The 16,191-nt window shown below is 37.8% G+C and overlaps 2 protein-coding genes across 3 annotated transcripts in view; one reads left to right on the top strand and one right to left on the bottom strand.

Annotated features, from left to right (window-relative positions):
* Positions 1-2,659: 2,659 nt before the first annotated feature.
* ndufa4l2a (NDUFA4 mitochondrial complex associated like 2a) lies at positions 2,660-8,241 on the top strand. The gene is made up of 4 exons (XM_086067761.1): positions 2,660-3,014; positions 7,663-7,748; positions 7,938-7,998; positions 8,085-8,241. The coding sequence occupies exons 1-4, from the start codon at positions 2,970-2,972 to the stop codon at positions 8,139-8,141; spliced, it is 249 nt and encodes an 82-aa protein (XP_085923887.1). The 5' UTR covers positions 2,660-2,969; the 3' UTR covers positions 8,142-8,241.
* The window catches only part of LOC147179371 (neurexophilin-4-like), a 35,398-nt gene continuing 25,569 nt past the window's right edge, over positions 6,363-16,191 (bottom strand). The window contains exon 4 of one of the 2 annotated variants that reach the window (XR_015094021.1): positions 6,363-6,824. The gene's annotated coding sequence lies outside the window, so the exon portion shown is untranslated. Of the gene's footprint in view, positions 6,825-12,173; positions 12,378-16,191 lie in introns of those variants that run through there. The other variant, XR_015094020.1, reaches the window with a different exon arrangement.

The raw sequence follows: 16,191 nt of genomic DNA, 5'->3' as shown, positions 1-16,191 counted from the left end.
TAGTGTGAAACTGTCACTGCTGAAGCTTCAAACCCTCTGCCAGCCTGTCTGTTTCTCCTCAAAACACGCACACACACACACCTACGTTTGTTTTACTGTCTTTGTGGGGCCATCTCATTGACGTAATGCATTTCCTAGCCCCTTCCCATAACCCCAACCATCAAAAATGATTGCCTACCCCTATTTCTTACCCTAATCTCAACCATAACCCAATTCAAACCTTAACTCTAAAACCAAGTCTTGACCCTCCCTCAAAAAGAGGTCTAAACTTGTGGGGCTCAGCAAAATCGCCCCACATGGACGGGTCGGCCCCACTGTGTAACAAAAACAAGACACACACACACACACACAGCAGGGGCATAGGGAGGCTAATCGTAACCCCAACCAGTCTTGTGAGTTGGGACTGCAGGATGTTTGGCTCAAATTTAACAAGGTCGATAAAAAAAAAAACACAGCACAACAAGGCAATATTTTTGCATGAGTATTTATTTCTGTGTCGACAACCCTTCTTGCCATTATGATGAGTTTAAAAAAAACTGCTTGTGCAACTTGATGACATTGCAACATGGTTCATTTTAAGTTCATTTGATGCATTTGATCCCCCCAAAATAAAAGGATAGTACCTATTCCATTTTGTGTTATCCTTCCGCTTTTGTTTAAGATCCATTGTCAGATGAATTGCTATTACTTCATGTCAGCATTACACGGACTTCAGCGCAAAACTTTCTGCTGCATCATGCAGGTAGTGTTTATTTCTAAACAGGTTTCTCTTTATGTGAAGTAGGGATAATGGTGAGCTGCTGTGATCACACCAGGCACTCTTTAGGAGAACAGACCTAGAATTGCTGTATGATTTCATTGTAACTTGATAGCCTCAGAGACTCTGCAATATTATTTTGTATTGAATGCAGAGTGGATCTTTAACTCATTCACTGCCATTATAAATTGTAATTAATCGCATGACTTCAATAGTTAACTCACGATTAATCACACATTTTATATCTGTATTTCTAAAAAAAAATCTAGGTTTTCATACTCTTGTTAACAAAATGTTAAACTAATAGAAATAGTTCAAATGAATTTTTGACGTCTATAGCCGTCAATGGCAGTGAATGAGTTAAATGTCCCACTGAGGTTCTGTATGCATCACGGCTGTAGCCAATTATGACGGGGTTCCTGACCTTGGTTATTGTTAAGACAGTAGAAGTGTGTGTATATGACTGGACAAATCTTTTCACTCCACCAATTTAATTGGCCTATTTTAGCTCTTTTAAAGTCAGCAAAAATTGGTTGATTTTCTTCCCCTCAATTTTTGCTGATTTTTAAAAAAAACACATTATAACATAATATAAGGCAAAGTTAACCCTATAAAGCCAAATGTATTGTATTAAATGCAAGACATTTTGAGCCCTCTATTTCATGAGTATATTTTTTTCCCCTTTAAAACCCTGACGTATATGATCTGACACATGCATTTCACTGATAATCCATTAGAGGGCAGTCTCACTCAGCTGATGGCTTTTCCAGCAACCTTGCACGATCGCCCCATTTGAGACAAGAGAGACATCTATACTTATTAATAGTGGGAAATGTTCTTTCTGATTTTTGGAAATACTAATATGTTTGATATGTCTGTTTATTATTATATTTATTTTAAGTTATAAATGTACGACTTTAAAGCATTGTAACCGGATGTATCAAATATGACACAAATCAAGTCTTATGTGGAAGTGGATTTTGTTGAAAAGGGCCGATCCGGTTTTGCTTTTATAGGGTTATTTCATTCATTCAAAGATCTCCGTCAAAAAAATTGTCAAAAAAACGATCGATTTTGCTCTCTGTTTTAAAGTTGAACAATTATCAACACAATGGAAAAAATGTTGGAAAACAGTAAAATAGTCTGTCTGTAATTAATATTCTCAACGTTGTAAGTGAACCCCAAAAAAAGTGTTTTATTCATTTTAAAATAATTGTTCAATGAATCAGTTATCAGAATTTTGTTCTGCCAAATATCGTAATTGAGGCCAATTACGCTTAAAATAGGCTTTTTTTTAGGCTTTGGATGTTGCACCTGTCCTTGCAGCAGTTCCAGTTGACAATCGTCCCCACAACATCACAACCAACACAATAATGTGCTTGTTTGCTTTCTGATGAGTCCGAATAAGATGCATGAGATGATGGACGCAATTTTGGGTTACCTTAGTTACAAAGACCACTTATAAATAATTTAGCCCTGATTGGAATACATCGGCACAATTCAATGAGGAGGTTACAAACACTTTACTGTGTGTGTGTATGCATGCATGCATGTGTTTACTAATGTGAATAAATGAAAATGAATGCTTTATCTGCATATATTTTAATTGTGCATTTGAATACCTACTAAAGCTCTATTACAGTCTTGTTTCCATTCTTTTGTTAAATTTTTGTTTTAAGCCGTATGAGCTTCATTCCTGCTTGACTTTTTATTTGTTTTTTAAGCTTTCCATTTCTCGTGAGACTTGACATCTTCCTGTGCTGTCTCTGAAACTGATATGTTGTTAGTGAGGAGGTCCATAAGACGCTGATGTTTTTTGCACGCCTTCCCATTTCCTCCAGTTTGCTCCCAAAAGGCCCCGAAGTCAAGGAAGCAAGGGAGCAAAGATCTTTTGATCTCTTAACAGTTACAGGAGCTTTCACAACTACACAGCATCCTCACAAGATAACAATTGTTGTCCAATAATTTGGATGAATGTCGCAATTTATTTATTCTTTTTTTTTTAAGAGGACTAAATGGATACCAGCAAGAGATCAGAGGCAGCTGTAATCAGATATAAAGGACTTGTTTCCCCTCCCATTCCTCCTCCTCCCTCCTCCTGCCTCCTTGTTTAGTGCAACAGGTCTAGATGGGAACTAACGAACAAAGTGAGGCCAAGCAAACGCAAGGAGCTGATTTAAGTCCCCCTTTTGTTTAAAAGTAGTGCAGAGCAATGAGATTTCGGGCAGCGGTGAACCATGCCAGGAAGTACCCTGCCGTGAGTAACCTTAGTAATAATTAGTAGTCATTTTTATTTTCTGCTTCTTCTTTTTTTTTCTTTTTTTTTGCATGTGTTTGGTCTGAAGCTACGAGTCAAATCGATAACACAGCTGATAAAGTTGATCCTAATTAGATAGATAAACGTCTTCTATGAAGTAACTGACAAAATATTTTTTTGGGGGGGTCCAACAGAATTATTTACAAAAAAAAGTGGCCTGGACAAAAAAAGATGGTTTAAAGGTTGCCTTAATTCTCTAGATTTCCCGTTTCAGCTCTTTTGACAGATGTGCAATCGAACTGAGATCAAGACTCGTCATAATAGTCTGATGTTTTAGATTGAGATTTTATTGGACCAGAACGCTTTGATAGGCTTCAGATTTCATTGTGCAATGTTGATTCAAGGCACCCTACCAGAACAAAATCGCAGGTCTCTGCAATGCTGCACAGTAGATACACTGTTCTTTTCTTTGTGCACATCACATAGGCAAAATTGCTAGTACACTTTCACAAAAGCAAGAAAAAGCTATGATTGTTATTAAAAAATTAAAAAATAACTTGAAACTGACTAGACTAGAATTTGTCAAAATGTATTCCGACAATGCCAGATGTGACAAAACTATCACATTAGATCCATGTTAATAGAAAGAAGCATAAGAAAAACTGTTGCTACTGTGAAACATGGAGGAGGCTCAGTTAGGTTCTGGGGCTGCTTTGCTACATCCGGCACTGGATGGCTTGAGTCCGGTGAAGGGTACAATAAAATCTCCAAGACTATCAAGTGAAATGTGCTGAGCAGTGTCGTAATAGCTTGATTTCATTCATCAAGTTAACAACCCAAAACATACAGCTGAGCGCATTTTGACTGGTTTGACGGAAATGCGCCTCTTGCGCACATAGAAAAATCGTGCGAGGCGTGCGAGACTCAAAGTGATGCAAACAGCCACAATGACAAAATTGTGTGTGTGTTGAGGGTGATGGGGGTGGTTTGGGAGGATCCAAGTCTGCACCTACAGGGGAGAGGATTATAATATCTCTTTCTTTCTTTCTTTCTTTCTTTCTTTCTTTCTTTCTTTCTTTCTTTCTTTCTTTCCTTCTTTCTTTCTTTCTTTCCTTCTTTCTTTCTTTCTTTCTTTCTTTCTTTCTTTATGTATGTATGTATGTATTTATTTATTTATTTGTTTGTTTATTTATTTATTTCATGCTTGTCGTGCTGACATGAAAGCTCTTACATGTGACAATTTTTGCTTCGTTTCAATGGTTTGGGGGTGGGTGGGGAGTGCAGGCTGTCCAAGCCGCCACCATCACGTCACATGAGACAGAAAGCCAAAAAGAAAAGAAGACAAGCTGTTGGTCAAGCAAAGGTGCTCAAATCAAATCACATGGAATTAACTCATTCACTGCCATTGACGGCTATAGACGTCAAAAATTAATTTGAACTATTTCTATTAGTTTCACATGTTTTTCCACTTTTGTTAGCAAGAGTATTAAAACTGTTGGAAAACAATCCTTATGTTTTCTGCGTGGTCGTGAAATCAGACTGGAGATCGGTGAACAGTTCCTTCGAAGGTTTTATTTTACAGAAATTTCTGGACAAAGCACAAGATTCAGCCAAACGCCATGAAATCCCCGTGTCTGTCTTGCTCCTCCCACTTGCAGTCACCATTATACTTTCAGCATCCCAAAAAGCCCCTCCCCTTGTTCTTCTTCCTTCTGCTGCCCCCAAACCCCCTCCCTCTTCATTGGCGCCTCTGAATCTCAAGACAGACAGATGGTCGATTGATATTGTTTTGTGGAAAACACTACTTCACCTTTATATTTTTATGCAGGATAGTGAGTGGTCGGCGGCAACAATGAATACACAGAGACTTGATATACTTTTGCTAGAATAACTGTGTCTTTTATTCCCCGCATATAGCAATCAACATTTATACTGTGCTAGGATAATCGTACGTTTTATCCCCCGCAAACAGTAATCAACACCTGCGCTGTGCTAGAATGATTATACCTTTCATTCCCCGCAAACAGCAACAATCACGACTTGATTTGCTAGAATTATTGTACCTTTTATTCCCCGCAAACAGCAATAATCACAACTTGCTTTGCTAGAATTATTGTACCTTTTATTCCCCGCAAACAGCAATCAATACACTACAACGTTAAGCAGCATAATATGATCATCATCAGCGCTTACCTTGACACTAGACCGGGGAGCCTACGGTCCGGGTGAAGCAAGCTGCAACAACGGCTGGGCAATCGTACGTGTTCCACAGCTGATTCCGTCCGGACCGTGTGTCGCTCCGTCTTTTATTCGTTAGCGTGGGAAACCGGGCTAGCCAAGCCCTTTCTCAGACACTTTCGAAAACATGTTTTGCAAAGCAGGGAAAACTGTAGTAAAAACAAGGAAGAGTTCCCAGGCTGATCCCGCCCTTTATTTACTAATTGTTGGGCACCTGGATTCGTACAACATTTCAGAACAACAACATATCCTTATATAAGAGGTTAAATGAGGACATATCAAACCATGTTTTTTTTCCCTTCAGATATGTAAACAGTAAACCAGACTTCCTGGCTCCCCCCCTTCCCCCATCCACCAGCCCTCAGCTAAGACAGACATCATTCGATACACATTGACAAATGGCCCTTTGATGTGGAAACAGACAAGGTCCTTTAGACATGATGACATGAGCAGAAATTGTGACCGCACTTAAAAAGATATATCCACATATAAAAGTTATATTGAGGAAATAAGTAAATTAAAACAGTTATAGTTCAATTAAAACCGAAGATTATCTTCACTCCTTATTTTGGACTCGAAAGAGTCCGACACGCAGATAAACATTTCAGAGAAAAATTCCAGCGGGGTCTTCATCGTCGCAGATGGCTGGCGCAACACTAAGCAAGGGTTGTGTGGGAAGATTGGACATTATCATTAGAATAAGAAGCAGAGAAGCATGCATCAATGAAACATCCCTTTAGCAGTGAGAGGAGGTTGTTTAGCAATGATGTGGCATTAAAGAACAATTTGATTAATTAAAAGATTTTTCAGTGAAATAAGCATATGTGTAATACGATGTGTTGTGGTTGTGTTCAAAGTTGTACTGAGGGGCTTCCAGAGATACCAGATTGGCATACAAATCAATATGAGAAAGAGTGTCGTGATGTAGCAGCAGATGGAGATGCGTTCCCACTTTGAAGCCATCTCGAGATGATGTTCTTTGTTGAATGAGAAAATGGCGTTGTCAGCTTCTTTTAGGACCCAAGGGTCGACTGCTCGAGGTCCTAGGATTGGTCACCGGGATTATTTTGCCCGTAAATGTGACTCAATTTTGTTGAATGATGTCCTCAATAGGGGCAGCTGGACACTGGATCAGTAGACGTGGTTTTCCGGTCGGGTCGTCATCAGGTGATCATCAGGTGGTGGGATTGCTGAGACTGGGTTTTCCGGTCGTGGGATTGCTGAGCCCGAGGCGGATCCAGTGGGCCATGTAGACGAGGTGTGGAACCACGTGTCCCTTCCTCTGTACAGGCGAACTGCACAAGATGTCCTCTCCGTCGCCTTGTGGGGTCCTATTATACCTTTTGCAAACACTGCAGTCCTGCAGTTCATTTTTAACAATTTGTCTCATGAAGGGATGCCACCAGGTGTGTAAATGTCTCAATGTTTGAAGGTTTTATTTTACAGAAATATCTGGACAAAGCACAAGATTCAGCCAAACGCCATGAAATCCCCGTGTCTCTGTCTCGCTCCTCCCACTTGCAGTCGCCATTATACTTTCAGCATCCCAAAAAGCCCTCTTCATTGGCGCCTCTGAATCACAAGACAGACAGATGGTCGATTGATATGTAAACAGTAAGCCAGACTTCCTGGCTCCCCCCCTTCCCCCATCCACCAGCCCTCAGCTAAGACAGACATCATTCGATACACATTGACAAATGGCCCTTTGATGTGGAAACAGACAAGGTCCTTTAGACATGACATGAGCAGAAATTGTGACCGCACTTAAAAAGACACATCCACAGATAAAAGTTCTATTGAGGAAATAAGTATATTAAAACAAGATTCTCTTCAAAACCTTTTTTATTGTACATTTAGAACAGATATACAATTTGTGATTAATCATGAGTTAACTATTGAAGTCATGCGATTAATTACAATTTAAAAATGTAATCGTCTAACACCCCTAATTTTTAATAATCTTTTCTTATTTTTTTTATTAGGGGCATCAGGCAATTACATTTTTTAATTGTAATTAATCACATGACTTCACTAGTTAACTCACGATTAATCACAAATTTTATATCTGTTCTAAATGTACAGTAAAAAATGTTCTAGGTTTTCATACATACAAAAAATAAATAGTTCAAATGAATTTTTGACGTCTATAGCCATCAATGGTGAATGAGTTAATAGTAAACTTACATTACTATTCACTTTGAGTTCTATTCATTCACATATTCCACTTTTCGTGTAGCTGCTGTTAAGTCCAGCTCAAATACATTTGTTAGTACTGTACATATGACATCTTTGTTTTTGTTTACATGATGATGACGATGTTAATTATAATCTTACAAATAATGATATTTGTAAATTACCATTGACAAGGTTGAGGACATTTTTTTCCCCCTGTGTTGTCTATCTCCCTCAGCTAATCCCTCAGTTTTTCTTCATCTGCTTGGGAATGGGCAGCGCTGTTCTATACCTGGCCCGACAGGCCAAGGGACCTTATGTCATGTAAGGACCTAAACTTGGTGTGAAAAAAATCTGTTGCGCAGTTGGCTATTTTTAACTTCTTTTTTTCTTTCTATTTTTAACTTCTGATTGATGAATGAATTGATTGGCAGGTGTAGCCCACATTTTTTAAAGACTGTCAAAGTAAGATGATCAGAGATTAACATTGGACTTTCTCTTTGTGTGTTTTAGCTGGGATAAGACCAATAACCCTGAGCCCTGGAATAAACTTGACCCTACGTATCAGTACAAGGTGATATACTGTAGTCCACACACGCAAACACTGCATCAAGCACACAACACTAACAATCCTGTGAATCTTCCTCCTTTCCACTTTAGTTTGTGGCCATCAACACTGACTATAAAAATCTGAAGAAGGAAGGACCTGATTTCTGAATTGAGTCGTCCATCCTCCGCCAGTCCAAATAGTCACATGCAAATATTTCAACCACATCATGATTTCATTATTAAGAAGTCAATAAAAATGAAAAAAATATTCTTCTTTAACTCTTTTATTTTACTCCCTTTTTTTTATTGCCCCCAACAAAAAGGGGATATTTTAGAAAAACACAGAAAAAACATGTTGGTATTCCAAAGCTTTCACAAACTGAAATGTCAATTTCTTTACTGATTTAAATGTGACTAATGTTTGACTACCAATATAATAAAAAAAGCCCATTTAGTTAATAGTTGAATAATTAAATATTTGTCAGGACCAAGCACTGAAACACGAAGCAGGAATATGAGAGTCTGTGATTGATAGAAGTCATGTACAACCATCCATTTTCTATGGCAGTTGTGTGAGCTGGACTTGATGATTGGTGTGAGATAGAAATCTTTTTCCATGATGCGCTATATAGGTCTGTTAACACTGTGCGTGTGCGTGTGGCGGTTACCGCCCAGAGTGATGTGCACATCTTATAACAACATCCTGTGTGCACATGTTTGTCATTCAAACTTCTTTTCATCAGCAAGAGTGAGGCAACAACCCCACTGGCCAGTACGGTTGATACACTGGAAGTCAACACAGAACAACATGACACTCATGCACACTTAAAACTCATTCAGTACCATTGACGACTATAGACGTCAAAAATAAATTTTTAACTCATTCACTGCCATTGACGGCTATAAACGTCAAAAATTAATTTGAACTATTTATATTAGTTTAAAAACAAATCCACTTTTGTTAACAAAAGTATGAAAACCCCGATTTTTTTATTGTGCATTTAGAACAGATATAACATTTGTGATTAATCATGAGTTAGCTATTTAAGTCAAGCAATTCATTAATATTAAAAATTGTAATCACCTGACGCGATTAAAAAAGAAAAAGACGAAAATTAATTAAAATTAGGGGCATCAGGTGATTAAAATTTGTAATCGCATGACTTCAGTAGTTAACTCACGATTAATCACAAATGTTATATCTATTCTAAATGTACAATAAAAACTTCTAGGTTTTCATACACTAGTTGACAAAAGTGGGGGGAAAAAAAGTTAAACTAATATGAAATAGTTCAAATACATTTTTGACGTCTATAGCCGTCATTGGCAGTGAATGAGTTAACTGGGCTGGCAGTGAATGAGTTTTAAAGTGGAAGTCAACTTTCAACATATCTTGACAATAATAATTTATATGTGACCTCACTATTCTAAACATGACATTCTGATTAATATTACATTTGTGGATTATGAGTTATGAAACTAAATCCAGTTGTTTTTATCCATCTCAGGGAGCGGTCATTTTGCCACTTACTGTTTGAAGATGACATCACAGTTGCTCAGTCTCAGGCAATGACCAATCACAGCTCAACTATTTTCTGAAGCTGAGCTGTGATTGGTTATTACATGAGACCTAAGTAACATTGATGTCACCTGCAGTCGACAACAAGTGGCAAGATGGCCGCCCCTTGAAATGGATAAAAACGGCTGGATTTTGCTGCTTAACTCATATTCCACTAATGCAATATTAACCCGAATACCACATTTAGACTAGTGGGGCTGCATATAACATATTATTGCCACCCCAAAAAATATTAGTATGAAGTCTTAACTATGAGCGACCTGAATGAAAAAGTATTTCCTTTTAGTCCAAGTGGGGTTGAAGTGAGATACAAAGAGCTTCCACACGAAGAATTTCTACGGGCTTATGAGTCTACTCTGAGGGACGCCCGCACGCCGTGTCAAAGCAGCAGTCGGGTCGTGAGAAGCGGGCGCAGATGTGATGCGGATGAGACACGATTTGTCTTGTTGCTTGTGAGTCTGTGAGGACGTGCATCCTCACATCGGTTTGTATGCGTTTGCCGAGGACCGGCCTGAAAACTCCGCTGACCTTTGAGCCGTGCTTCAGCTGGTCAGCCTCTGCGGACGTGACACATTCCACTGAGGGGAAACCGTGGAAGGGCTGAGATCCAATGCGAAGCAGTGATACATGGAACAAAGGTCCATTCATTTTGGGGGCAGAATGATTATTTAATGCTCCAATAGGCAGCAGCACCATACAGTAGACTTTTGTATTTTTTGATGAGGCATTTTTAAAACTTATGGAAATATTACCTCAAATAAAAAAGAAAGAAAGAAAAAGAAATAAAGAAACTAATGTTTTGTGGGGAAAAAAAAGTTTGAGCTCCTTAAAAAAAAAAAGAAGATACAATGGAATTGCAGTCCAAGTTAGCTGGGTTATAATAATTGTCATTTCCCTTCCTGTGGGGTTAACATTAGGTGATGTTGTTAATATTTGTCAACTCTGGGCCAGTGAAGCCCTTTGAGACTCATTTGTGATTATGATTAAGGGCTATATAAATAAATTTGACTTGACTTGACTTGGATTTTTTATCATAGTTGTTTTTTATTTTTCTTTCAGCTTAGCTTTTTTCAATTCATAGTTTTAATTAGTTTTTGGGTTTGTTAGTTTTGACTGGTTTACTTAAAAAAAGAGAGCTAGATTTTAGTTTAGTTTTCCTTAGTTTTAGTATAGAGAGTATATATGTGGAGTGCAAGATTTAAAATAAAATAAAATAAATAAATGTTATTAAGTAGGTGTAAAAATACCATTTCATCTTCTTCCTTACGGCTGAATAGTAATACCAAAAATAAATACAATTAAAATCAACACCAAAAACTCATATGAAATTATTGACAAAAATGACAACAAATTACATTTTTTGTTGTAATTATAATTAGTTTCAGTTAGTTTTACAAAAATGTAGTTTCATGTTATCTTTTTTTAAAGCACTGTCAATGAGGACAAATGCTATGTCAAATGAATGTAGGATGTAGAATGGAACGATTCATGATATTTCTTTGAATTTACTTGGAATAAAACGTCAGCTGAGCTCTTAAGTAAGCAACATGGTATAGTGAAACCATCGTATTTACTTTCTTACTTACTTACTTTCTCCTAGTGTGATGTTGTAATTCCAGTCTTTTTTTCTTTGCTCTTTTCCAAAATGTTATTTCATGGAAAGGAAATGACCAAAGGAAATGCCAACAGTGTAACACGCTGGTTCTGTGTTGATCAACCACAAAGATCCCCACCCCCCGACCCCACATTATCAAGCCAAATAACATTTTAGTTCCCAGAGCCTGCAACAAAGCCTGGCGCCCTCAATAGTTTGAAGTGGGGCTTAGTGACAAAAAGCCAAATACCTAAATGTACTTGTACTTATGTTTCTTTTTGAAAGCAAACAACACAAGCCACTTAACCAGCGGTGGGTGAATACTACTTGAAAATGTAACATAACTGAGGGACTTTATTCGGTAGTCTCCTGCTCCCAACAATAAATATAGTTGTGCCTTCAGATACAAGTTTAATTTGTAACTCAAAACGCTCGTTTCAGATCACTTTTCCTAAGTGAACTGAATTAATGAATTACTTCATTCCAGCCTACAAAACAACTAAATATTTTGTCACTTTTTAAAATAAGAAAACTAGCATTTTCTAATATTGCACATTGTGAAAACATACAAAAATGACATATTGAAATACAATGTAAAGAAAATTGAGTTTTTGACAAATTTTTTGCTTCAGTTCAATGGACTTCTGGTGTTCGTGCCTTGGCCACCGGGGAGCACTACAGTACAGATATAGAATTAGAGACACACACACAAAGAAGATTTTCACATCTGACTCAGTAAACTGCAGTGATATTCGCCGTTTGCTCCAACGGATTTCCGTTGCAGCTTGTAAACACAACATTCAAAACTGAAACCAGTCCTCCAATCAGGAGCCGAATTGGCATGCAGCTTCATTTATTTGATGTTACAGCAACAATGTGTGATAACTTTAGCTTCAGAAATAAGGTGGATCTACACTGCCTGGTGATATAAAGAATAATACTACATAACATTTGTCTTCATGGCGACTTCACTTTAGTGGGTTATAATGTTAGTAGACCGGCCAGGACACATATTATGTTGTGTTAATCTGTGTTTGTGTTCATTTGAGTGACAGTGTTTGTACAAATACAATATGAGAGGAAGTTGAGGCACCCTGACCTGGAGCTAGCGGTCAAGGAGTCAGTCACCCCCATGGGGGAAGGGCTTCTTGGCGGATAGCTCCGCCTACTGGTGGCACTTTGCACTGTACAGTCTTGTAGGTGGTTTGTCATGAAAACAAACTGTCAAGTTCTGCAAAGAAATTGATGATGATCTGCTTTTGAATCTGCTATTATTACACGTCATGACTGATAATGTCGCTATTATGTTCAATGTGCACTCTCACACATTAATTTATACCAAAAGAGCCTTGGGATAATTTGGAGATTGGAGTTACAGTGAAAACAAGATAAAACTTCACAGCCAGGCCTCCACAGCTAAAAACGCTGCCTTCATAATGAAAAGCCTGCCTCCTTCAGCTGTCGGGAAGTTGGAGCTTGAGTCCATCTGAAAACAGTTCCGGCCTGGTTGTGTGATGGTGTGACTGACCAATGTCGGTGGATGACTTTGCACTCAGGCTGAGACACTGACAGCGAGCCACAAAGACACACACACCCACGCACACACACTCACACACAAAAGGGATCTCACAGTTTTGAAAGGGAGAGGTGTGGGGTGGGGATCTCAAAGTGTTGGTTGGCTGTAGTTGAAAGCTTCTGCTGAAGCAACCTGCCCATTTGATGTGCAGAGTCGAAATCCTGCTGAAGGGAGGGTGTTTCCAGCTGTTCGCATGGGATGCAAAAGGGCAAGTACAGTTCTTCCTGCAGTAATGCTGTGACGGATAAAACCATACCAGCATACTCTAAATCAATCTATATTGAACCAAGGCACTTATTGGGTAAAAGAAAAGTCACAAAATGTGGAAGCATAAATTAGAGTGTTTCATTGTTCTGCTGGCTTTCACTATACATATTGCCATAGAGAGATAAACACAGATACATTAACTAAGTTGATCCCAAACAACGTATAAGTACGTTATATTTTAAATTATTTTAAGTGTCCCAAAGATGTTTATGTTTTCTTATGCTAGAGCATACAGAAGGTTTTGATGCAGCCTCTCAACTGCAAAGAACGGTTGAAGAAATGGTAGTTATTACACAAATGGCCAGCAGGTAGCAGCAGAGATCAACCAGGGCCATGTTGGAAAAAAAGGTAATTTGCTCACATTTCTAAATAGATTTGTGAATAATGATAAAACGTAGCTATATTATAATGCTAATTGTTGCGAAAAGGAAACAGATAGAAATATATATTTTTTTCCTGATGAAAGATGAGACTGTAATCTTTCTTTTGGTAGGTTCCATGTTTTTATAGCAATATAACACAATATTCTGTGGGCCTTGCAAAATCAGTCATAATCCAGTATAACAGCCATGAGTGAAGGGGGTTGCTTCAGTAAAAATGGCTGGGAGTGAATGAGTTTAGTGTAGAAAATTAATAATTTTCCAAATAATTAAATCGATTTAAATGATTTCTGATCTATCACGGCATTCTAGTTGTGAATCACTTCTCTAAATGCTAAGCATTACTGTTTTATAGTTAAGATAGTTAAGAAAGTTATTTTACTAGGGTGACATTTCTGATCTGTCTCAGGACTGCAGAGGAAAAATAGCCTTTAGGCTAATTCTGGCACCTTTACTGAAATGTTTATTAATATGTACTCTCCCTTAAACAAATAAATCAATCAAATAAATAAATAGATAAATAATCTGGTGAATGATTGACCAATTGTATTGGGAGTAGTAGTGCTCACTGGCTCAAAAACATTTTCTCTTGTATCTTTTTACAATTTAATTCAGAGCGGTAATTTAATTGCTAAATGTGTTTCTTAATTGTGTTCCTGTCAATCTCCTTGACCATGAGGCAACCTCTGACCCAAGAAAACAGCAAGGTGCTCAAGACAGCATGTCAGGCCTTCAAAGTGCTTCAAAAATGTGTTTTGTTGATTATTTGTGAATTATGTGTTAATCATTCGTTGGACAGCGAGAGAATGTATGTTTTTTTTCCCTTTTTTCCCTTCTTCTTTTATTATTTTAATACAAACTTGGCCTTCTTGTCATGGCTGTGAAACATAAATTAGGGGGCGGGCGATCGCCAATCAGCAATCAGGGAGTTTGAAAAAAAAGATCACCAATTCAATCATAAGATGAAACAATCTGTCCATTTAAACATCTTTTATGTTTACTCTACAGTCGGCTGCCACCATTCGCGTCGCGGGGGATATGTGGCTCCGCCCACGAATAGCGAAAAAAATCATGTATAAATGAGGGCGATTAAAATGCATAGGGGGGAAAAATAAGTGGAAAAAAATATTCAAAAAACACCGATACACACATTGAAAATAAATAACATGTAATGTCTTATTTCGCTGAGCTGATCAATGATAACATTAATCGATCGGGCAAATAAAGACATTACAGCCGATCACCAATTTTGCATAAATACAAAATATCGGCCGATCCCAATCCAGCCGATCAGATTGGTGTAAAGTCTAATATAAAATATTGAGTTAATCAAATCAAATGTGGATGTTTTGACAGGGCATAGTTGTCACCATGCAGACGCAATGACAGTTCTTATCATGCTTGTACAAAAATCTCAAATCCAACTTTATTTAGCAGTGGAAGCAAAGTCCATGCTGTGCAGTAAGTAGACGTATTGCAATCTACTGCAAACACAAATTCTACACAGCTTTACTAGACTGCTATATTATGAAACATTTGTTTTGCAAATCCAAATTACAAACATTGCCAGAAGAAGCATACAAATAAATGTTCATCATTTCTTGTCTAAATAGATCCTAGAAAATGGAATCCAATTAATGAATGTAAAAAAAAAGTCCGTAAATGAGGCGCTGTCGTGAGGACTCGCGCTTGCAGTGTAACCATGTGTCAAATCTCACTCGCGAGACAGACGGTGAGATGGAACTGCGAGAAAAAAAGTTATTCTGTATGTACTTTTTTTTCTCCTCACCATCTCAGCCAATTTTTGTCACTTGTCTTCATCCTTTCCATCACTGCCCTACCTCTGCTGCTTCCAAACTTTCAGAGATGTCTCATGCCTCTAAACCTGCCTGAGTGACATGAAACTGCACACATAACAACTGTTAGGCACTAGAAAAAAAAAGGGTAATTAGCACCTCATCATTGGTGCCAGTAGAAGGTATAGATACACTAATAGCATATTAAAGCCTATAAAGACCTCCAGTCATGTGTAACAGGAGACTAAATGCACTGGCTTAACAAATTGCTTTTCACACTGAACAAATGTAACAGATGTGTCCTGAGTGCAAGAATTCAGAATAATTAGCAGCATTTTTTTTTCATGCGTAACATCCACTGTGTGAGTAACTGTGAACCTGTGTAAGATATCTTAAGTCAACATTTTGTCCAGTCCATCTCTTAAAGATGCACAAAAAGTTGGTGCTCACACCGTGGTCATGCATGAAGCCACTTGATATGTCATGTCAGGCTCAGGCTGCCATACTCAGTTCAAGGTAGACGGCCACCCCATTTTTTTTGCAATGGGGGGTGGACAATTTTGAGTGCTCCTTTATATGTTAAGATGTACATGAGACGTTAAGAACAGTCACATGACCACGGTGAAGCTGGCTAATGGATAGTTTGATGGATGGTAGTCGTGGTCCTGATTGACTGTGACAGCAAACAAGCCAATGTTTATATCTTTATTGATGCTAAATTGTTACCAAACATCTTCAATGCAATTGAATTTTTATTTTTATTTTTTCATATTTTTTATCTCAGCCTAAAATGAATCAAGAAAAAGTAATCATTTTTTAATATTTTTATAAGAACGTAATCAGTAAAAAAAAATTGCAATCTGCCAAATAAAAATTGAAAGAACAAATGATAAGCGGATTATGGTCTAACTTTTCATTATGATGCAAATGTTTTGTTTCTGGCTCCTTTTGTTATTGTTGTTTTGCAATTTCTCAGCTTGTGTCTTTGGTAAACAAGGCGAGGGAGCCTGTGCAAAAACACTTTCA

Source organism: Leptonotus elevatus, chromosome 2 (assembly GCF_054856555.1).
Source record: "Leptonotus elevatus isolate MCC_2025b chromosome 2, RoL_Lele_1.0, whole genome shotgun sequence".
NCBI lineage: Eukaryota > Metazoa > Chordata > Actinopteri > Syngnathiformes > Syngnathidae > Leptonotus > Leptonotus elevatus.
This window is presented reverse-complemented; position numbering and strand designations above follow the sequence as displayed.

Excerpts from the sequence above, each read along its gene's own strand:
- ndufa4l2a (XM_086067761.1), top strand. The coding sequence starts at position 2,970 with ATGAGATTTCGGGCAGCGGTGAACCATGCCAGGAAGTACCCTGCC. Across the intron at positions 3,015-7,662 it reads ATGCCAGGAAGTACCCTGCC|CTAATCCCTCAGTTTTTCTT; the intron begins GTGAGTAACCTT and ends TATCTCCCTCAG. Across the intron at positions 7,749-7,937 it reads GCCAAGGGACCTTATGTCAT|CTGGGATAAGACCAATAACC; the intron begins GTAAGGACCTAA and ends TGTGTGTTTTAG.